Raw genomic sequence first — 24,816 nt, 5'->3', positions numbered from 1 at the left:
GTTATAAAAGCAAAATTTGATTGTCTTGAAACTATGACTACACGGGCATCATTTGGGCCTTGCTGATTTTGGGCCTAACAAGTCTCGATTGAGTCTCGAACTGAGCCCAATTTTTCTAGACTCGGTCTCGCCTTGGCTTGTTAACATATTCACCACTTCATTCGAAGTATAGTGAAATAAATTGTCAATCCCACTCTTGAATTAACACTTAGTGAATATGATCAAGGCAACTTTTAATAAAGAAAAACCATAGAAAATTGGTTAGGATTGTTTAGGATAATCATCTCATTAAAATAATCAATAGGAGATTGTCAATAATTGAAATCACTAAATATACTCATCACCAATTTGTCTATTATTGTTTTGGATAAATCTCATTTAATAGTAATCAATAGAAAATTGGCAATAATTTGGATTTTTTTTTTTTTTTTTTGGCAATAATTTGGATTATTATCTACTGACTAAATAATTAATCATAATAAATACGAAAAAAGAGATATTCTTATATTCCAATTTACTCTTTAAATAGTTAGTCTCTTAGAACTTACACACGGCTGTCTGTTGAATATCAATAAAGAGGTACGAAGAAATGTCCTCACATACGCAAATTAATGAACATGTGTGGGCATATTTCCGCCACTCAATCTCTTCTTTATCATTCGTTACCAACTTCTGCTACTAAACTACTCCAGCAACACTCATTTCAATTCTTTCTTTCCACCATACAAAAAACAGAATAAATAAATAAATAAATAACTTTTCTCCTTTATTCTACTTCACTTAATCACATAATTTGTGACAATTTTTTCCAATTTCATCCCATTTTTTCATGTGGGTTCTTGTTAAATGATCAAATTATCAACTTTCTGAGGTGGGTTTTGGTTAGAAAAATTTTACTGATTTCGATTTCTGGGTATTGCTCAAAATGATGTCAATGAGTTGCCAAAATGTTGATTTTGGTAGAATGAGGTTTAATTTTATTGCTTGTTGTTGTTCATCTAATGCTTCTTCTGATCGTTTGTTTGCAAAGAGTAATAATGTAAAGGGTAGTGGAAGCAGGAAGAACATAAAAAAAGGTTATGGAGCGCGAAAATTGTTTTGTTTTCGTTCTGGTAGTCCCAAGTGTAGGGTGTACTCTACCAAGACACCTGAGACTTTACTTAATGGTATGGAGGAATTATTGTGTTCTGTTTTAACATTGGTTTTTGTTTTCGAGGACGAATATCTTATGCTTGTTTGTGAATTTGGATGTTTAATAGGGGTTAGTGATGATCCTTTGCCTGTTTTGAATGTAAGGAAGAAGTCGAGTGACCCGATTTCGATTGCTAATCTTTTTGAAGTGGTTGCTGATGATCTCTTGACTTTGAACAAGAATTTGCAAGCTGTAAGTATTGTTCTGTCTATTATTATGTTAGTTATAGTACATCATTTTCTTTGGTTCATTGTATAATAATACTTGCTTAGCAGTGGGTTGAGTTTAATGTAATGAGTATTGTGTGGAAGGTACACCAAAATGGTGTTAGCTATTAATAAGGATGATATTGGATTTTTGTTTTTTCCTGAATTGATTGTAAATTCATTGGCGATTATTTCAATTAAGCTTTTATGAATTCAAGACTACAAAAGCAAGCAGGTTTGAGTCTTACTAATGCTTCGAAAATGATTGTGCAAAGAAATTAGGATGAGCATGTTTGGATGAAGGATTTTTATCTAAGTATTGTGTAAAGTCAGGACTTATCAGATTGTAAAACGAGGCTAGGTAGAGTATGTTTGGATGAAGAATTGTTATCCAATACAATATCAAGTTGTGTTTCATCAAATTGTATTGCGAGGCTACTAGGCTAGGATAGTGAGGTACTCGTACTTTTTTCACTGTTGTCAAGGAGTTATCTTCTAAGTAATTGTTGAAGATAGTATCTACTTCATTAGTGTGGCTACACACTCTTAGCAATAGTGAGCTTGAACAATTTAGTGTTCCTAAAACAATTGTAGTGACCTTTTATTCAGCTTCTTTTTACTACTCCCACCACACCGAACCACATCCCTTTGCGGAACCAAAATGGGTTCAAAATAATAAATATAGAAACACGCATTGGCGGTTTAATTTGATACTGACCTTCTCCAAATTAAAGGTGTACTCCTATTTTCTTGAGTTCTAATATTTTACTGTAGCAATGCATACCAAAGAAAAGTGAAAATGGGGACCATGCATGTGTGTACTTTTGCTTTTAAGAGGAGAGAGATAGAGAGTAAGGGATTTACTCCGTATTAATTAAAATTTGGCCCATAAAGTTGTGTTGTAGATGATAAAAAATGAATAAAAGGTTACCATAAAAGGATTAAAGTAAAAGTGAGTAGAATTGAGAAAAACGGATAAAAACATAAAGTGAGTAACCCTTTGAAAAACGGAGGAAGTACTATTTTTTGTTGAAATTGCAGGGGCGCATCATCTTTAGCATAGCACTCAATTGTAGACCTTACCTTTAGGAATGAAAGTCTTTGGTTTATATCCTTCCCTTCTAGCATTTATAGCTAATTTATTCATGGGGAAACTACCAAGAATTTTGAATCGTGTAGTGCCTCTCGTCTTCCAAACCTAGTGCAACTTTGATGAACACTGTGGTGTTTCTAATTCATCCTCTGTTGGATAAAAATTTAAGCATAGTGAATATTGGTGACTAAGAAATATCACCTAGTTTATCATGTTCAAATATGAAGACTTGTGTTTTATAGACCAGTAGTAGTTTAATGGTGGTAGCTTTGTAGGTCTTAATTTTTGGAAGGAAATAGGCATGTTTAGCAATACTTTACTTAATTACAGGTGGAGTTGAGGAGAAAAAAAGAGTACATAATTGGATTTTGGTGAAAGGTGATAATGACATTTGGAATTCTTCCTATCTTGAATATTAAAGGCTGCTTATGTAGTTATACTTCCTCCGTTAACTATTATTTGCAACATATACGATAAATGAATGCTAACTATTAAGTGCAACAAATGTTTTCTTTCTTTTTTAAGTTATCATTTCTCTCTATCTCTCTCCACATCACATGCACCCAATTTTTTCTCTCTCCATTTTACACTCACAAACAAATTTTGCCTAGGAGTCTGCAAACACCCCATTTGTTGCAAATAATTGTTAACGGAGGAAGTATTTCAATAAAATATGAAGATAAAGTTGTTTGTTGAAGCATAGCCTTCCCAAACAACACATGTGAATGTCTTTCATTGACTAAAAAAGAGAGAATTAACTCTAAAGGGCTTCTCATTCTGTTGCCAGATGGTTTTGGGATGGAACATTCTTTAAGCTCGTGAGGTGGACTCTCTCTCTTGTGGCGAATGTGGCCTAGGCTCATAATTAACATGGTATCAGAGTTAGGCCCACGATTCAGACTTGTTATGGTTTAAATACACTCTAGGCCAAATTGAAATGGATCCATGTGAGGTGTAGTGTTGAAATCGCACTCTAGCCCATGAAACATCACATGTGATCGAGTTAAAAAGGAACCTCTTTCTCATGTTTTTTGGATGGATGACTGATGTTTCTTCGTACTTAAGAGTTTTTTCTGCAAGCTAGATCAGTATCTATTGATCACTTTAAACTCTTAAAATTTCATCACATTGCACTTTTGTAGAGAACTCTTATATTCTTAACAGTTCCTCTTCTCACATTGCACTTATTTCTGAACTTCGCATTAGCATGACCTTGCTGAGTTGTAATCTTCTTTGTTAAATTGGTGGTAGTTGGTGGACCTCCTTTGATGCTCTTCCCTAAAAGTTATTAGTTCATTAGGTTAGGATATACAATTTTTTTTACGGTTACCAATTGCATTTTGTTCTGCTCATTTTGTCCAGCTGATTTCTTCAGTTTTTGTTTCCAGAATCTGTAGATGGCTAGATGCGTATACTTGTACTTTATGGAATATGTTGGCTCACCATTTCTGCTAATAAGGTGGCTGCAAACATAGCTAGAGATATAAGTGTATTCCTACTTTTCCTCTACTGCAGCCACTTTCATCATGAGATTGAGGAGGCTTTATGCTTTATGGTTCATCTTGTGAATAGGTGGAGGGTGTATTGCTGGATCTTGGCCATTTTTTAAGAATTAAACTGGATTTTCCTATTAGTAACTATTATTTGTTTTGAAATATGAAAAAAAGGCAGTTTTTTTTTTTTTTTTATGCTGCAATGTAGGTAGAGAATACCTCATCCTGTTATTAATTCAGGCAATTGTCTATGCATCTGATCTTGACTTTGGACTTATATCATATAGCATATTCACCTTTTCTTCTAATTGTGTGAATGAGTTGTGTAGCTTCTATATGGTGTATTCTTTTCAAGTCTCTTCACTATATTAGCAACTGAGCTGCAACATTAGAAATTTGATTATAAAGGCTTATGAAACTGTGGGCATTTCCTTTCTCCTTGTGGCTGAATCTTAGTCATTTATTTCTAACTTTAAAGAAACAATTTATGCGTCTTTATTGGATGTCTGCGGGATCATATTGTATACATAATGTCCATGTTATCCTACTTTTGTTAGATTCAATGCTTGCATCTAATTTTGGTTTAGCTTTAGATTGTTGGTGCAGAAAACCCACTGCTGATGTCAGCTGCAGAGCAGATTTTTAGTGCTGGGGGGAAGAGGATGAGACCTGCTTTAGTTTTTCTTGTCTCAAGAGCTACAGCACAATTAGCTGGTTTAAAGTATGTCAGTGCTGTCATATGTTTGCTTCTTTCAGAATATGATTCTTAATCTCTTCACTTATCATCTATTTATGACTATCCAGGGAACTTACAGTAAAGCATCGCCGTTTGGCAGAAATCATTGAAATGATACATACTGCAAGCTTGATACATGATGATGTCATTGATGAGAGTAACTTGAGGAGAGGTAAGGTTCAATTTGTTGTTCTTTGATGCCATAGGATTTTAGATACTTAAGGCATCAAATTTTGTAGTTTATTTATTTAGTTTTACTTTGATAGACTTATCATGCTGATAATTATGCAATTTAGATACTCCTTTCTTAGAACTATCTTTGCATGGCTTTGGTGCTTTCAAGTCTTTTGGGTCATATGTATTTGCAACCTTTATAGACCAGAAACTACATGAAGGACCAAAGTTCATTTGTATCATGTTCCCTGTTGCTGATCATCGAACATCATTATCATCTGTTGATCTGTAGAATTATTCAAACCATACTAGGCTTATACTCCCTCCGTCCCCGAAAGAACGACCCATTTGGATTGATTACGCGGGTATTAAGAAAGTTAAATAAAAAGAAGTAAAAGTATGTTGGAAAGATAAATTTACATGGGATTTGTAAAAAAATAGAGAAAGAAAGTAATAAAATTACATGGAAAATCAAATTTTTATATGGGAAAGCTAATTTTGCACAAATATTGTTGCAAATTGGTGGGTTTTAATGCAAATGAGTCATTCTTTTGGGACAAAAATTAGGCCAAATAGGTCGTTCTTTCAGGGACGGAGGGAGTATTAATTATCAGCCTGCAGCAACATTTTCATGGGTCCTGGCTACCTTTCAATTGTTTCACTTTTTTCTCCTCCCGTTCCAACTTATGCAATATTCTAGAAATGGGTTTAGGAGCAGAAGTTTTTGTGTATTTAGCTTAATGTTATTTTCTTCAATCCTTAAGGAAGATTGACAGAAAGAGTGGGGTTTATTCTCTTAAATATAAAGTACATTAGCTGATTGTAAGTGAATGTGCACATAAATATTAGCTCTGAATGAGGGCTTGTCATACTATAGCTTCTCTTTTTCATTTTTTTTTATGCTTAGTCTTACAACGCCTTTGCAGGTAAGGAAACTGTTCATCAACGTTATGGCACTAGAGTGGCTGTACTGGCTGGGGATTTCATGTTCGCACAGTCATCATGGTACCTTGCAAATCTTGAAAACCTGGAAGTAATAAAGCTTATCAGTCAGGTATATCTTTTAATTCATTGCTAAAGTAGTTATTGAACATATGTTATATTGTATCGTGATGAGACAAAGTTGTAGTTCACCTTCTAGGTTGATCTGTCGCTGTCGAGTTGTGTAAGCGGATGTGAGCTGTAGTGGACCTAAAATTATCAATTATGAGCCAGTGAAGTGTATATTAAGTTTATGAGTTCATGACCATTATGGCTAACTGGAAATGAAGTTCACCCTTCTTCATTGCCTCAAAGGTGTAGGAACAACCGAGAATGAAGTTTGAAGAAGAGATATTGTTAGAGACTTAGAGGATTATCTTTGTGAAATGACGATGCTGATATTGATTTGTGATTTTCTCTATCTTATCACGAGTGTTCTAGAAACTCCATCACTAAACTTCTAAGAGGGATACAAACTTTTTAATTTGTTTGCACTTGAGGAGATAAAATAGCATGCATTTGTTCGATTCTTCCAACAAGAGGAGTTGATTGGTCATTCAGTGTACCAAGTACTTAAAAAATGACAAAATTTTTGGGTATAATGGTGATCCATTTCTTAATTGTACATCATATCTTCGTTGTGCATTTGCAGGTTATTAAAGATTTTGCCAGTGGGGAAATAAAGCAGGCATCTAGTCTGTTTGATTGTGATGTACAATTGGAGGACTACTTGATCAAGAGCTACTACAAAACAGCCTCGTTGCTTGCTGCTAGTACAAAGGGATCAGCCATATTCAGTGAGGTTGATCGCAATGTCTGTGAAAATATGTATGAATACGGCAGGAATCTTGGTCTATCCTTCCAGATTGTCGACGACATTTTGGATTTTACGCAGTCTGCTGAGCAGCTGGGAAAGCCTGCAGGTGCAGATTTAGCAAAAGGAAATTTGACTGCTCCAGTAATTTTTGCTTTGGAAAAAGAACCTAAATTGAGAGAGATTATTGAGTCTGAATTCTCTGAGACTGGTTCACTAGATGAAGCCATTGAACTTGTTAAGAGCTGTGGTGGTATTGAGAGGGCTCGAGAATTAGCTCTAGAAAAGGCTGATATTGCTCTGCAGAGCCTTCAATGCCTTCCTGATAGCGCATTTCGTGTAGCTCTTGAAAGAATGGTGTTATACAACCTTGAAAGGATTGATTAAACAGCAAAAATTTGCTGCATGTATCTTGTATCATTGAGATAATTTGCTTAAACAAGCAAAAGAGCAAAGGAGATGTCATGGCGTTTTCTTGATCTCTATGCTTACATTACCACCAATGGGTATGATATCAGGGTTTGGTGGCTGTATATTCAATTATTCACATATAATGCTCAAGCTCGAGCTCAGCTCTTAGGATAGCTTTACATTTATAAGGTTAAATGATTCATAGATTTTGATCGAAGAAACAACATCGAAATAATTACTGTATACTAGTTTACATTATTAATTTTTTGCTCATGTAATACAAGTGACATCTTATACATTTAGCTTTCATTTGATCTTCAAAAACTTGTTAGTCGTATTTCTTGGGTCATTGAAATATTGAATGTATATAGGGATGGTTGATGACCTCCTTCATAGCTAGCATGTTTTTCGCTTAATGTCTAATTGATTTTGGTTTAGATTTGAAACTAATGTGGAGCAATTGAGACTTGCGAAGTTGTGAGGAATGATTCAATATGTAATCTATCTCTACTATATATTAAAAGACTTTCCTAAAATTGTTTATGTTGGTGGTCACGTGTTTCACTTAATAGTTCATACACAATAACACAAGTATATGCCATATCATCATTCAATAACCTTTAGCATTACACCACATCATTATTCAATTATCTATAACCTTATTCAATGAAAACCACATGGATTACCATCTTAACAAGGCTTTTAAAATATCTAAAACAAAGAATGAAATTATTCAAAGTATCACCTGGACACACTAGTTATAGATTTATATGTTGGTGGTCATTCAAGGTTTGAACATATATATAACCTCAAATTATTATAAGATGTTTATATAATTTATCCACTAATTAATGTGATACTCATAATCACTCCTCAACAAAATAAAAAATAAAATAATACTCATACTCACATTTCACACAAAACAAAACCAAAAAAAGAAACCCTCTTTTTGATTTAAGCAGTTCTTTCGTTAAAAAAAATTTAAGCAACTTCTCTTGGAGAAGTATTTGGGCCTCTAAAGCTCTCATCGAAGAAGGTGTAATCTGGAAAATTGGGAATGGAAAAATGGTGAACCTGTGGGGGGATCCGTGGTTAGCTGATGAAAGAGGCAGGTTTCTGCAGAGCCCCGAACTGCCCAATTTGAAGCTGGTGAGCGACATAATTGATGCCGAGAGTATGGAATGGAATGTTGATTTTATTGAGCAAAATTTCAGTGAGAGAGATGCCCGTTGCATACTTTAGATTCCTCTTAGTGAAAATGTTGGTGATGATGAACTGACATGGGCATTCTCACAAGGAGGGGAGTACTCGGTCAAAACAGCTTACTTGTTGGGGAGTGGTTGTGATCTTGACAGATTTCATCAAGCGTGGGTGGAGATATGGAAAGCCAATGTCTCTCCCAAGGCCAGACATTTCTTTTGGAGGCTATGTACGAATACTCTTACAGTTCGTAGCTTACTGCAGCATAGACATATGATTGAGGATCCGACTTGCCCTTGGTGCCATACCTTTGAAGAAACAGTCTCCCATGCTATGGTGGAATGCACTCGAGTTCGAGATCTTTGGGAGGCCTGCAACTGCTCTGCTATGACCAAGTGGCACGAATTTGAGTCTGTGAGGGATTTAATCGTGAGCTGGAAGTCTTTGGATGCAAAAATGGTGCAAAGAGGAATGACTCTTGCTTGGTGTATTTGGGGTGAACGAAATCAGAAGGTGTTCGAGAATAAATGCACACCTAATAATATACTTGTTGACAGAGTTAACAGGTATGCTGATGAGCTAGGGGCCTATGCAAAGCGTATATATGCTGCTGCAGGGCTAAGCTCGCCCCAAAGTCCGAGCAGATGGGTTGCGCCCCCTGGTGGGGTGGTGAAGCTTAACGCTAATGCATCCCTTTCTGATGATGGCTGGGTTGGGTTAGGGGCGGTGGGTCGTGATTCAGCTGGAAATGTTCTCTTTGCTGCCACCAGACGTGTCCGTGCTTATTGGTCTCCTGAGATAGCAGAAGCTAAAGCACTCATGCTTGCTTTGAAGATGGGGAAAAAGCAGAACCTGGAGGATATAATTCTGGAGTCTGATTGCAAACTTGTAATTGACAAACTGTCAAAGGGTGCCCTGTTCTCGGCTGATGTCGACAAAGTCCTATGTGACATTATTATCATTTGCTCTAAGTTTAGAACTGTTTTGTGGTCTCATGTTAAGCGTGATGGCAATTGTGCCGCGCACTACTTAGCTAAGCTTGTTCCTTTTGGAACCGAGCAATCTTGGGTTAATCATTGTCCCCAGGAAGTGGCTCCCTATGATCGTATTGCTTCTACTTAATACATTTAAGTAGAGGTGTCCACCGTGCGAGTCGTGCGAGCTGGGTTAGGGTTAGGTGGGTCGCGGGTTGGGGTTTCATGACACACGACACGACACATGTAGGGTAGGGTGGGCCGGGTCGTGGGTTGGGTCGGAGAAGTTGGACACACCAGGGTTAGGTTCGTGGGTTAGACGGGTTGTGGGTGGGTCGAGCTGGGTTCGTGGGTTAGACGGGTCGTGGGTGGGTCGAGCTGGGTTCGTGGGTTAGGGTGGGTTAGTGGGTTAGGGTGGGTCGAAGGGTGGGTTAGGGTGGGTCGAAGGGTGGGTTAGTGTGTTAGGTGGGTTTGGGTTGAGTTGGGTTCGTGTGTTAGGGTCGGGTGGGTTCGTGGGTTAGGGTCGGGTGGGCCAAATAGCTAAATGGGTTGTGTGGTGTTTTAATTTTTACAAAATTAACAATTTGATGGCTTGCTCAGTTGTTCTTAATTAAGATGCCTACGTATCCTTATATCATAAAATAAGGAATCAAAGCCAACGTAGTTCTTATATTGTACTTCTTTTGGAATTTGGGGGGAGGGGGGCTTGGACCTATCTTTAGAAAACTAAAATTTAATTTTGCAATTAAATTGTAATTTTCGAAAAATAAGTTGCCTACGTATCCCGAAAGAATCAAAGCCCACGTAGTTCTTAGCGTACCTGATTTAGACTTTTCTAGCCACCCATGTTTGTTGCATCATCATCCCCGGAAGCTGCATCATCCGTTGACGACTCCAATATCATCACAGGATCATCTTCATCATCTTCGTCTTCCTTTAAACCTTGAGTTCTTCTTTCAGCTTGATCCCAATCTTTCTTACAAACACAAATTTGAATGCTTTCCGGAGTTAAGCGAGATCTTTTTTCATCTAACACCCTTCTACCTGCACTAAAAGCAGACTCGGAAGCAACGGATGAAGCGGGAACTGCAAGTATATCTTTTGCAATTCTCGCCAATATAGGAAAACTTTTTTGATGTTCTTGCCACCATTTTATAATTTGAAAGTTGTTGTTGGTCTCATGTTGATATGACAAATAATCATTAATAGCAAGTGTTGAAGAAGATGATGATGAGAATGATGTAGATGCTTTGTGTTTTTTTTTCATAACTTTATCAAGAAAACCAAATCTGGAATCGGAAGTGCTAGTAGTAGTTGGTGTTGCTAAATCAAAACCATAAATAGATGCATACTGATCATAAAGGTCTCCCAAAACAGATTTGCATGTTAATATATTCACTAACATCATAATCGATACTTAAACTCGTATAATAAAATTCTAAAAGATTTTCCAAACCTTCAGCTTTGACACCGGGGTCAAGCATAGCAGCAATTCCATAAATAATTGGAAATTCACTAAAATAAGTATGCCACTTTCGTTTCATGCTATCAAGAACGAGACGAAGTCCATCAATCTTCATATGCTCTTCGATGGTGTGAACAACTTTAACACACTCAATTATGACTAAATGAATGTTAGGCTCATAAATATAAGAGAAAATATGAGTTGCATTATCAAAAGCATTTAAAACATCACGAACAAAAGAAGCATTAGTCCAATGACTTTCGGTTATTAACTCAGTAGGATCAACACGAGTCTCATTGTAAAGTTGGGTTAAAATGTCACGATACTTTATAGCACCATTCAACAAATTGAAAGTAGAATTCCAACGGGTAGGGGTATCAATAGACCATTGTCTTTTCTTAAGACCTCTCTCTTTACACATAGCTATGTACTTTCTTCTAACTGACTGAGTAATCCTAATCCATTTTATAACTGTTCTAATTGGGTTTAGCAATGGTTGCAACTCAGCGAGACCCTCTTGAACAGACAAATTCAAAATATGAGCACAACATCTAACATGCAAGAGACTACCACCCAACAACAAATGCAACTCGGAGTCATTTTTCAAATAGTCAATACACTTTGTGTTTGCAGTTGCATTATCAAGAGACAAAGAAAAAACTTTATTATTCAAGTGAAATTCTTTTAAACAATCCAAAATACGAACTTTGATGTTAAAACCGGTATGCCTTTCTTCCATAGCTTGAAAACATAGTATACGTTTTTTAATAAACCAATCATCATCCACCCAATGAGCAGTAATAAAGAAAAGGTTCGCCAAAACTAGAAGTCCATGTATCACTTGTAAAACTAACACGACCATCAAAAGTACGAAATAATTCAATCAAACCACTCCTATACTTATAATAAGAAGTTTGTGTATAAAGTCTTAGGGTATTTCGGGGGACACGAGTAAATGCAGGTTGTAATGCAACTTTATTAAAATGCTCAACGTTTGCATTTTCACCGTAACTAAAAGGTATTCATTAGCAATAACTAAAGTACTCATTTCATCAATCATTCTATCTTTATTATAAATGAAAGGTGTACCTCCGCCGGGTAAATGGTTCATGTATCCACCCAATTGTGTTTGGACGGGCAACTTACCCCCCGAAGGACGGGGGCCATTTTCGAACAAGTCGTGTTTATTTTGCAAATGCCGACTAAAGGTTCCGGTTCCATCTCTCGTTTTCCAACTATATGACTTGTCATTTGCACCTAGCGCCTTGCAAACTAGGCATGTATACGTGAACCTCTTTGGTTGACCGGGTTGCCATCCCGGGGGTGTGACGTCAACACCGTCAAAATGTTTCCACACCCAAGAAGTGTGTCCTCGACCTCTACTTTCACCGCCACCACCTTTCATAAATCAAATTATTGAAATTAATTTTTAAACGCTATTCATGAAAATAAGCTTTTAAATTTTAAATATTTTAATTATAATTATTTAAACGCATTTTTCATGGTAATTATAAATCATAGAAAATTGGAACTAAACGAACTTTATAATCATTAATAATAGTTTTTTTCAAATATTCATAACAATAAAAATTAAATTAGAAATTACCTTGAGATGAAGGTTGAGATGTTGGTTGTGATGTTGGTTGCGATGGAGGTGGCATAGTTGAACTCGATGATTGGTGGGAGAAATGTTGTGGTGGAGACGTTTGAATATTTTGCCCATCTCCTAAACCATAATCTCCATATTCATTGACAAATTAAATTTTCCGTATTAATTTCATACGAAAAATTTGCACCACCACTCCTTTGGCCACCACTTCGACCACCACTTTGACTCCTTCCCATTCCTCCTCTTGAGCCCATTTTTTTTTTATGATTACTAATTATAATATGGAGAAGAACTTTTTTTTTTTTTTTTTTTAGAATCTTAAGAATACTAATAATAATAGTAAGGAGATTTTTTTTAACAAAAATAAAACTCTATATAACACTAAATAGCACTTGAGAATTTGAGAACAATTAAGAATTTTTGAGTAAGAGAGAAAGAAAGCTTGAGTTGTGTGGAAATTTCAATGAAATGGAATTGGTATTTATAGGAAAAATTGAGGGGATGATCATACAATACAAAAAAACTAGCCGTTAACATTCTTCATCAAATTCAAAAAAAAAGTAGCCGTTAGTTTTGAAAATTATTTGGAATATGGCTGTTAGGCTAGGCGGGTTGGGCGGGTTGTGCGGGTTGGCGGGTTGGGCGGGTTGGTGGGTTGTGCGGGTTGGCGGGTTGGGTGGGCTGGCGGGTTGTGCGGGTTGGTGGGTTGGGTGGGCCGTGCGTGATGGGTCGGGTTGGGTGGGTTCGTGGGTTGGGTGGGTCGAATCACGTGGGTCGAAATGGGTTGAACGAGTTGGGCCGAATCATGTGGGTCAAAATGGGCTGGGTCGAAATGGGCTGGCCTAGAATTTTTGGACCCACGACGCACCCACCTTTTCAAACGGGTTGTGCCGGGTTGTGCCAAGTCGGATCCGGGCTGGACCCATTTGACCCACCAGCCGTGCGGGTCAGGGTGGGCTGGGTCCAACCCGGCCCACTGGCCACCTCTACATTTAAGCTTGGCTTGGTTTCAAAAAATAAAAAAAATAAAATATGTTTGAATATTTTTATTTTAATTTTAATTTTTTTTATAACCATTGTTAAGTGTCACTTTTCAGTCTTGATAATTTATTTATGGGTTTTTCTACACAGTAACCCTGTTTTTTTCACTTTTCTACGTTGTGCCCCAACATATATGACTTTCTACACGGTAACCCCAATATACTTTTTGTTTCCATACGGTAACCTTGGCGTTATCCTAACGTTAAAAAATTCCGTTAGTGGGGCCCACTCTCCATTTATTAATATTATTTTTATCGAATTGGTATTCCTTCAAAGATTTCGGGGGCTATTTTGGCCCTAAAGGGCCCAAATTGAGTTCAGATTTGGCAAAAAAATAACGTAGATGCCTCGTTTTGCTTATTAAGAAATGTCTCGATTTACGTGTTAACATTTAAACACACAAAACGAGGCATCTACGTTATTTTTTTGCCAAATCTGAGCTCAATTTGGGCCTCTAAGGGCCAAAATAGCCCCCGAAACCTTTGACGGAATACCAATTCGATAAAAATAATATTAATAAATGGAGAGTGGGCCCCACTAACGGAATTTTTTAACGTCAGGATAACGCCAAGGTTACCGTATGGAAACAAAAAGTATATTAGGGTTACCGTGTAGAAAGTCATATATGTTGGGGCACAACGTAGAAAAGTGAAAAAAACAGGATTATTGTGTAGAAAAACCCTTTATTTATTTATTTATTTATTTTTAAAAGAAAATTTTAGATGAACTTTTTGACTGGCCAAAACATTTAAAAACTTTAGTCTCAAACTCTCAACTATCCCTATTCAAAAAAAAAAACTCTCAACTATCCAGTCTCCACCCTGTAGCTGGTGCAACACGGCAGCCACTTACAATGTTCGCGTCGAAGCTTCGGCAATGGCGGAGCATAGCAAAAGAAGCAGTAAACCGCACCATAATTATCGCTGAATTCCTCAGTCTCTTCCATATCACCGAAACCTACATCTTCTCTCCCACAATCGTAATTTTCTCTCAATTTTTCCCTTTAATTTTCTTCCACATTAATCAATTTTCGATACTATTTCTCAAAATTTTGTAGTTTTGATTCATAGGTATATGGTCCTAGCATGCTTCCGACTTTGAATGTTCGAGGAGATGTGTTATTGGTTGATAAATTTTCGCATCGAATTGGGAATTTGGAGCTTGGAGATGTTGTCCTTGTTAAATCCCCGCAAAACCCTAAACGAACTTTGACGAAACGTATTTTGGGGATGGAGGGTGATGTTGTTTCTTTTAATTCTCACACTGGATTTTTGAAGACTTTGGTGGTGAGTTTTTTTTTTTTAAATTTTCATTGAACTTTACCTGCTTATTTCGGATTTTTGTTGGATAAAATTGATTTTCATATGTGATTATAGATTTAATTCTGCTTGCAAAATTAGATGTTTTGATTGGATGAGCATTTTATTGTTGTTATTGTTATTGTTATTATTATTATTGTGGATTTCTGTTTAATGTTTTGGGTATTTGTAAGAATACAATTGATTATTTGGTTATTACAATTTGGTATTTTTAGGTGATGATGCCATTTTTATGTGAATTTTAGGATGAGGAAGAGTGTTATGATAGCTGTTAAATTTTATTGTTGATGGTAGTGTGAGGAATGTTTGGTTGTTGAGTGTATGTTGTATTACTAAGTCGAGTGTCATGAACAAATGAAAGTTTCATCTATTTGTGTGAGAAAGTTGTTGCCAAAATAAATATCCCCCTTGATCCCTGTCCCAAGAATTTTGAATTTGATTGTATGGACTTGGTATAATTAGGCCAAATTAGAGATTGATGCTCATTTCATGCTATAGTAAAGTTTGTAGGTGGCTTCTATAGTGATTATTGCTTAATTCATAGCTATTTATTCTTACTAATTGTTATATATACCCTTTAGACGAATTTGACCTATGGTAATAACTCATAAGGAGTACTAATGAACAAATCAAATCAAATTTCAAAGCGCACAAGCCTTCCTGATTACATTTATAATTAGAGGATCATGACATTTCTGAACAGATTAGAGGGAAGTAGGGTTAAACATTCTAAGAAATTAGTTTTGTTCATGATTCATGTGGAATTATTTATTAAACAAATCACACTATAAAAAAAGGTTTAATGAGTCATGAACTTTGTTGCTATATTGGCAGTTCATATTCTTTTGTTTAATGGTTAATTAACACAATAAACGTAGTTTCTTGTGTACAACATAGAGCATTGGAATGGGCTATATTGCTGTAGGAATGGAGGAAGAAACAAACAATAGATGTACACTTCAAATACTAAGTTTTTTAAAGCTAAATGGAGATTAACAAGTTGGCTTTAGCATGAAAAATGATAGGGTTCAGGGCGTTCCGGATATATTTTAGGCCTGGGGCAGAACTTATATAGGGGCCCCCATATATAATAATGTTATGTATTTAACATATACTATTAGGTGGGTTGGAACTGAATCAATAAAAATAAGTTTTTATTCTTTCTTTGTAAAAGTAATTTGAGTTTAGCAACATCCAAATGAAGAGAACATAACCATCAAGTAAAAATTTAAAGTTCTTAAGATATAAAAAATAATAATAAAAAAATGAAGAAAAAAATTAAATCTACTTTGGAATTATATTAGAGGAAATTATTAAAATGTCCAAGCAAATAATAATAATATGGGACTATGAGTAAAATATCAAAGTTTTCAAGCTAAAATAATTTTTATAAAACAAGATAGTTGAAGAAATTTTCCACAATAAGATTCAAACCCTTGCAAAATTGAAAATTGACAGTTGGAATTGGGATACCCAACCAACTGAGCTGTTGTAGGCATTGATTATATAGTAGCATAATTTGTATATGAAGTAACTACATGATATTAAGTTTTGGGCTGGGGCCCGGGCGGTTTCCCCTCAATTCACCCCTTAAGGCTGGGCCTGATAGGGTTGGAGCTATATACAGATTACAGATGCAAGGAAATGCAACATCCGAACATATTATAATGGCGGTGAGTGTTTTGGGCAATGCATAAGTTAATTTTAACAAAATGAGGAGGTGTGGTATACTGAAATGATAAAAGGGTTGTTGTGAAGCTTGTTTAAATACCCGAATAGGACTAGGAGAACCCAAACATTCCATGAAAGAGGAAGAGTTTGGGTTATGTGCATTTAGAAAACTGGAACAAGAGCGTTTTTTTTTTTTTTTCCTTTTTTTTTTCTTTTTTTCTTTTCTCTTGATTAGCTTGACACAAGAGAATAGGACCAACATTCCTTAAAAGCTTCATATTTGAGGAGAGATAACTATGTATCTTGTATAGGCTTAATTAGATTGGAGATAGAGTACAGTTGCAAAAATCTTAGTTGTCGATGATGTGCTTCAATGGAACCTTATATCTTCAAAGCTCATTTAAGGTAAAGAATTCAAAAGAGTGGTATAATTACCTTTTATAGCAGCTAGGTTGCCTAAAGGCTCATGCTTAAATCATTAAATAAGAAGCTATAAGGGATATCTAGGATACATTATGGGATGCATTTCAAATGGTGAGCAGTTTAATACCTATTGCCTAGTCAGATTTATATAGTAAAATTCCTGAGGAAAACTCTTTGATAGTATGACTTATTATGTAAATTTCAAAATTAGCTATATTACTTGTAGAGAGAGGAGGTTTTTGTTTTTTTATTTTTTATTGCTAGGCAATATAGAGTAGTTTTATAAAGACAGTAATAGGATGTCACCCATGTACAAAGCTTAACTGATTTGTATGAGTTGGTTGGAACGGGAAACAAATGGAAGTAATATCCCTTGTTAGTTGCAATATATCCATAAAATTTGGAAAGAAAGAGAAAACAATTTAGAAGAAAATCAAAATCTCATTTTAATTCCCTAAAATATTGGAAAATCTAGAAAGGTTGATAACATATCCTACTATTAGTTTTTTGAGACGTAATGTAGGAAATATTATTAGCTACATTAGTTAGAGTCAATAAAGGACCTTTATGATTTTATGAACCATTGATCTATAACTTGCGGATGACATCATGACATTCTTTATGGAAAAGAAAAAAAAATGATCCTCTTTAATACAAAATTACCCACATGTATGGTCCCATTTTTACTTTTCCTTGATTTGCGTAGTTATAGTAGCTGAGTTAGACTCAGAAAAATGGAGGTAGTATACATAACATATTTTACCATGTAAAATATTTTTGATTAGTTTTTATGTATACTTTCATTATATTAACCTTTTATACATCTTTATTATAATATATAATACAAATGCTATTGGTCAAAGTTGGGCATTATGAAACGGAGGAGTAGCATTTTTTTTAACCTAATTTAATAGAAAGTTATTAGTGTGGCTCACCTGCAAAAGGCACTTGCCTTTGCCTTGTGTTTTGTGCCTAGACTCCAAGGACTTTTGCACCTTGTGCCCTTTAAACTAAGGGAATGAAATTTCCCTTCAAATATAGATGTTGCATCAATTGAAGACTAGAGAAGGAGCATTGCTACTACTCTGTATTGTATAGCAGAAAGCAGTGATCAATCCTGTTGGAAAATAGGCATGGGGTAGATCGTAGATGTAGTGGATTAAGCATTGCCCTTCTCTGATAATTAAGACTCGTTTATCCTCATCTCCTTTAACAATCCTTGGTACTAGAGTTGTGGCCCTCCAATGTGCCTTCAAGTAATAAAAGATTTTTGTTATAAAGGTGTGATTATGGCAACGAAAAGTGGGGGATTTTTGAGGATAGTCTTTCACAACATAGATTGGTAGGGTAGGATCCATGTTGATGCTTTGGTGTTTTGCTCTTTTAGCCAGCATTCTCTTCCAGTCTTGAGAAGGACTTACATCTAAATTGTAATCTGAATTATATTTATCATCATGTTTGATGTCATTTTCATTTCTTTTGGTTTTTCTTTTTGTGGATTCACTATTTTCTTCTCTGGCAAGGTTTTTGAAACAAGAATGTGTGATTTAGTGGCAGACATAGCATTTTGTGCATTAAATTGATGGTTGATATCTGTGAGCATTTGATTACAAATTAATTCACTTGGCTTTTACAGGCTTTTGTAAACAGACTGTTACGAGGCTCTTTTAAGCACGAGAAATGACTAGTTGTGTACCATGTTGTCTTTATCATTACATGTGGTTTTTAATACACTGAATATCTTGGTGTTGCTCAAACTTCAAAGTACATCCTTTATTGTCCATCATGATTGTTGGAGATAGCCTTGTGTGTTTTATGCTGATAAATTAGTGTATCTTTTACTCCTCTTGGGTTCCATTTTGTAGAGGAATCTCATTGTGTGGTGATGTTAGTTGTTAAATTGACCACTAATTGTATATTGCATGATAAATCAAGAGAATGAAAAGTACTTGTTAAGTAGTGAGTGTTGGTCAGTTATCTCCCCTGGGCTTTGGAATAACCATTTTCCCTTTGTGGGAAAATCTCACATTTTTCCAAGGGCAGAAAACGTGTACCGTTTTCATTTCATTTTATTTTTTCACAAATTGCACAGGTGCCAAAAGGGCATGTTTGGATTCAGGGAGACAACCTGTATGCATCAAATGATTCCCGGCATTTTGGATCAGTTCCTTATGGACTTATTCAAGGCAAAGTATTTTGTCGGGTATGTTCATCCATTTCTTTGTTTTAGTTTTGCTGTTGTATATTTTCTGGTTTCATGATATAAGCCTACAGTCATGATACAATTATTGGCATATTGCATTTTGGTTAACACATGAAGGGATTGCTGGTTTCGGTTCCTAGCCATATGTTTTCAAGGTTCTTTCTTAAATGTCCGATGCTCCTGTAGTTGATAATTCTGGAAGAAGGGATATAGTACTGGATAAAGTTGGGAGTCCAAAAGCTGAAAGAAATGAAAGATGGTTCTCTCTGAATACCTGAATAGGACTATGACGCTTAAAATAAAATACGTAGTAAAATAAATAAATAATCTGTCTTTTTGCTTTGGAGTGAAACACAGGTGAATTTTTGGTAGCATGATTTACCACTACCATTTTACTGTTTAACACAAGATAGATGATGATGATAAGGGTTCTTTACTAAATAAGATAATGTTATATAACATTATCTTATTTAGTAAAGAACCCTTTTTTTTTTTTTCCCTGTTTTACATTTCTCCTTGCATTCCATGTCACTGAAAATGCTTGCAAAGATCTAAACATGGTTTATTGTTACCATAGTTATGGTTTCAGTTTCCACAAACCCAACACTTTACACCGGTTCAGTTATCTATAAGATACTGCTTTTGATCTTCGTATCTCAGACTAGTTGAGTTAGATTTAAAAAGATGCATTAATACCTTTATCTTTGTCAAACACCGCAGATATGGCCTTTTGCTGAGTTTGGATCATTGGGATCGGGATAATGATTAGACGGAAGCTAAGCCTCAATGTAAGGTACACTTTCGCTGCCTTTTTTTTTATATCATTTTGCCATTTACTTTTCAAAACTAATCTTAAATACTTATTGATGAAATACTGGTTAAATAAAATTTCAGTCCAAGCCTGTAATTCCATATCACCTTGCTGAATCCTTCTGTTGTGTGCACCTGCAGTTCAAGTGTTACAGATTCGAACCTGTTTCATGAATGAGGACTTAACTCAAATGATGTTCACTTATCATTCCCCTTTTTGGGGTTTCTTCAAGTTAACCGGAACATCTTAGCAAGAACAAGTATACACCATCAGCACTTTCATGCATGAAGGGTTCTGCTCGTAGTCATGATATGTGGGCTCACCTCAAAAGTTTTTCTTATTGTAATCTGTTTGATAGCTCATGATAGTTCTTGGACTCACCTCAAAAGTTTTTCTTCTTCTTTTCATACCTCAAAAGGTTTTTTTTTTTTTTTTTTTCATACCTCTAAAGGTTTTCTTTGTCTTTTCATTTTTTTTACAAATATAAAAAAAAAAATAAAAATAAAAAATAAATATTTCAGCTTAGGAGGGGTGGGAGGAGCTCTGCTCAAAATTTTCTGTTTATTCCAATTGCCTTAGATTATGGAAATAATTTTATAATTTTGACTTGTGAAAAGTGTAAAGAAAGATGTTAAGATAACAATTAGTATAGTTTTGCAAGATTAATTAAAAAGATGGTGGGCGATTGTCTTGTTATTTATTTTTATTCTCTGTTAGCAATCTTTAATGCAAACAACTTGTAGCAACGACCTATCCAACTCTGTTAATAACCTTTTGGTTAAGCCTTATGAAAATATGTTTCCTCACCGTAAAAGATGGGAAGAAACCTATGCCAAAAAAAAAAAAAAAAAAAAAGAAAAGAAAAAAGAAAGAAGAAAGAAGAAGGGGTAAATCTCATTAATCTCAAATTTTGTGAATTATCTTTAGTCAACTAAAAGTTTAAAGGTATTGCAAATAACATTGTAAATTTCAATTTGATAGTTTGATTTCGATTGTTTATAATCAATCTTTTAATTCTATGATAAAAAAACTAACATTAACATATATATTTGCAACATTTTCCTACAATGAAAATGCCTTAATAATTGCAACACACTATAAAAGAAATATTTTTATGGTGAAAATTGTACTACCTCCGTTACATATTAGTTGCAACTTTTGTCATTTAGGGGTGCTACACATTAGTTGCAACTTTCCATTTTTTTCCTTTTTAAGTAAGTTTTTTTCAAATGAAAGTACAAAAATACCCTTACTAAAGAGCTCATAAACACAATTAACTACATAATTCATATTTTATTAAATTCCTAATCTAACTTCAGACTTTCCAGCATTAGCAACCAAACCAAAACTATTTAACATAAGTTATGTCACCCAATTAAATCAAAAATCATTATCTCCCATCTTCATCTCCCACGAACAAATCAGACCACCGCAACACCCACCTTTACCGTCGCCGTCGCTACATCTAACTACCGTAAATCATACCAACGCAACACCCATCTTCAACATTGTCGATGCTCATCACCACCATCAAAGTCGCCTCCTCCTCCCGTTCCTATTTCTCTCTCTCTTTTTTTTTTTTTTTTTTTTTTTTTTTTTTTTTGAAAAAAACATCATTTAGATCTAAGAGAGGGTGAAATCGGGGTTGTTCAGATGGAGAGGGAGTGGTTTTACGGCTGTTCGTGTGTGAGTGGGTGGTTTCAGGCAATTTTGGGTTAAGATGCGGTGGTTTAAGGCTGTGACGTGGGTGGTTTCAAGGTGGGTGTTACGGTCGACGGTGGCGCGGTGGGTGCTGTTGGCTGGCGGTTGTGTGGTGGGTGCTATTGGTGGTGGTGGCTAAATAATTAATTACTTTTACTTTCTCTCTCCTACCTTGCTTAATTACCCATCTTTAATTCATTAATCAACCATTGTGAAATTTTGTCTTAAAATCCGTGTCGAGCTCAAAGTTGCAACTAATAAGGAACGGAGGTAGTACTATTTCTTTTATTTAAAGCTCATGGTCAACTTAATTATACTTTGAACATATTAACCCCTTAAGAATATTTTATTACGTGATGTCCACTTTTCTTAAATATATACCATGATAAAGTGCGTGTTGCAACTATAAAGAAGAAGATAAAATATATAAATTTATAGTTATGTGAGATTTTGTTAGAATCACATTATAACATAAAATTTTAATACTTTTTGTTAAAATTAATTAAAGATATTGTTGTCCAAAAATGCATTTCAAAGACTGAAAATCAAAATGAGACTATCTATTTGAAACGAACGGAGTAGTTAACTTTTGGGTATAATATTAACAACGTGCTTTTAGTGCAACTTGCCACACCACGTAGACGCTTGTAAGAAAACGGAGTAATTCCTGTAACACTGATGGAGTAACCCATACTGTATATATAGAGTAATCCTTTATGATATTTATTGATAAACCTTTAAATAACAGAGTAGATATAGAGAACATGTGCATGCGTGGTAATGTTACAATATTTGTGAATTTTTCATAAAATAGTAACTGTTGTAATACTTGTGCAATTTAGGAAGTATGACATACTCCCTCTGTTTTTTTTATATGCATCACTTTGAAAATTGCACTATTCACATATCATGGTTAATTTAATTTTTTCACCTCTAAAAAATGAATAAATGTTATTATATTATATATCATTAGATTTGTCATAATGTCTAATTTCATAATGTAATTTTTTTTTTAATAATTTTTATAAATACACATTTAAAGATATTAATGGTCAAAATAGCGTCTCGGCAAATGTGCCGGTCAAAGTGATGCATATAAAAAAAAAACAGAGGGAGTATCACATATACCATATAACTAACCAAAAATTGAACAAAAAATCATGATACGAGTAATTTAAAAAACTAACAACAAAAAAGAAAGTACTATTTTTAATACTTCCTCCGTTTCTATTTAGTTGACGCGTTTGATTTATGCACATATATCAAGGAGAGGAGAGAGAGTGATAGAGAATGATAAAACAAGTGGGGTACCTTGTAAATGCAAGATAAAAAATTTACCCAAAAAGAAGACGTGTCAACTAAAAAGAAACTTCCTAAAAAGGAATACGTGTCAACTAAAAAGAAACGGAGATAGTAATTTTTTAACTTTAGTTTTGTTTTAAAAGTAAAAACAAAAATCTTTGCGCTTGGGGCAATGACGCAGCTAGTGAGGTAATAAACGAGGCCGTCAATTGCTGGTTGAAAAGTAAAAACAAAAAAGGATCGCAAATAAGCCCGTCTATAACTTATTTTACTCCCTTGAGGCCTTGATCATACAAAACCAACCAAACTTTCGAATTCGATATTTTGGGCGGGTCAAATTTTAACATCTAGTCATCAACCTCTCCCTCCTCTATAAAAACCCCAGCACCTCAAATTAGGGTTTTCAACATTGCCGTTTAAAGAACTCACCGCACTCTCCATTGCGCTTGAGTTCCGTTGCAGGCAGACATCAATCTTCTGAACCCCTTCTTCATTTATCTTTTTTATTACAGATTTATGATAAGGTGTTTTGATACATTATTATTTTCGATCTTCTTTGATTTCTTTCGAAATCTCCATTAATGGCCGATCTAGTGAGTTCTCTTTCGATTATCAATCGAGTGCTCTATTTAACCCGGCCTATAATGGTTGGGGCAATTTCTAGAATTTTCATGCTATTGTTTTAAATTCATGTTTTAATTCTTGCTTTTTTTCCCCGAAGTCTTTGATTTTTTTTTAGTTTAATCTTGATTTTCTGACTTTGTTTTTCCTTAATTTGTTTTTTCTTGGTGATGTTGATTTTCCTGTTAATCAAATTTTGCTATTTATTATCTAATTACTGCTGCAATTTTTTAGGTATTAAGTTTGAATGATATTTTAAATTTGTTTATCGGATTTTTTTTTTTTTTTTTGAAATATTGTTTATACAACGAGGATAAAAATAAAAATGAAAAAATAAATAAAAAAATTGGTATGAAGGTTTGTGTTAAAATCCAATTACAAAAGATTTGTGTTAAAAAATCTATATTATGACATTTGACGACTGTCTTTGAAATATTGCTCTGTCAAAAATATATACAGCCCTGCTCTAGGTACTATGAAAGGAGCGCCACCTAAGAGGCCAGCGAATGCATTTACTCCTAAAGTTATTATAACTTGTTTTAAAGTGATGAATTTTCCATTTTTGTCATTTAGAACACTTATTGAAAGAGCAAATTGTGAGCAATTTGAACTTAGCTCGGTACTCAAATAAAATTGGCTCGTGCTCACTCGAATCAACTCGAAACTTGATATACTACCTCCGTTAACATTTATTTGCAAATTTGGAATATTTTATGTCTCTCAAAAATACCCAAAGTTCAAGTAAATGTTAACAGAGGTAGCATGTACTAGAGCTGTTCATGGGTGGGACGGCCAGCTAAGCCCGCCCAACTTGGCCTGCAAAAACGGCGGGCTTGGACAACTTTTTTTTTTTTTGCAAAAAATGGATATTTGGGCAGACTAGGCTCGACCTGTCAATATAAATGGACGGGTATGGACAAGAAAATATGTATCGGGCTAGCTCACCCGGCCCGTTTATTAATGTAATATTTTAATAATTTTATTTAGTTAGTAATTATGACAAACTTGTGTATTTTTAAGAAAATAAATACAAAGAGAATAAGCTTTTATTAGTTATAATTATTTATTAAAAAATTTTATTTTTCTTTCATATATTTATAAAATATGTCATAATTTCAACCTTTATTAATTTTTATTATTATTTGTGAACAAAAAATTTTAAGACAACTCTACTAAAATAATTTTAGCAAGGTAAATAATAAAAAGATTAATTAGTATTATAAAAAATAAAACAAAATTTTAAGGTTCGTTAGCCCACGGGTAAACTTGGCCCGTTTAAAAAGCAGGCATGGACAAAGTATCAAGTCCACATAAAAGGGTTTAGGTTTGCTACATAAAGCCCGTTGGACAAAAAAATGAGCATAAGGTCGGCCTGT

General features: G+C 34.8%; 2 protein-coding genes and 1 pseudogene across 2 annotated transcripts; all 3 read left to right on the top strand.

Annotated features, from left to right (window-relative positions):
- The first annotated feature begins 587 nt into the window (after positions 1-587).
- Positions 588-7,499, top strand: LOC145603562 (solanesyl diphosphate synthase 2, chloroplastic-like). Its single transcript, XM_081659489.1, has 6 exons — positions 588-1,166; positions 1,260-1,384; positions 4,578-4,705; positions 4,789-4,897; positions 5,826-5,948; positions 6,528-7,499. Exons 1-6 carry the CDS (start codon positions 926-928, stop codon positions 7,074-7,076), a joined length of 1,275 nt encoding a protein of 424 aa, XP_081515615.1. The 5' UTR covers positions 588-925; the 3' UTR covers positions 7,077-7,499.
- Positions 7,500-14,186: 6,687 nt separating this feature from the next.
- Positions 14,187-20,448, top strand: LOC145605664 (mitochondrial ATP-independent inner membrane protease subunit 1a-like). Its single transcript, XM_081661737.1, has 5 exons — positions 14,187-14,368; positions 14,460-14,675; positions 18,895-19,005; positions 19,726-19,798; positions 19,957-20,448. The coding sequence occupies exons 1-4, from the start codon at positions 14,243-14,245 to the stop codon at positions 19,765-19,767; spliced, it is 495 nt and encodes a 164-aa protein (XP_081517863.1). The 5' UTR covers positions 14,187-14,242; the 3' UTR covers positions 19,768-19,798; positions 19,957-20,448.
- Positions 20,449-22,973: 2,525 nt separating this feature from the next.
- On the top strand, positions 22,974-23,101 carry LOC145606385 (U4 spliceosomal RNA; annotated as a pseudogene).
- Positions 23,102-24,816: the final 1,715 nt, after the last annotated feature.

This window comes from Chenopodium album, chromosome 22 (assembly GCF_948465745.1).
Source record: "Chenopodium album chromosome 22, dcCheAlbu1.1, whole genome shotgun sequence".
In the NCBI taxonomy this organism is placed as follows: Eukaryota; Viridiplantae; Streptophyta; class Magnoliopsida; order Caryophyllales; family Amaranthaceae; genus Chenopodium; species Chenopodium album.
This window is presented reverse-complemented; position numbering and strand designations above follow the sequence as displayed.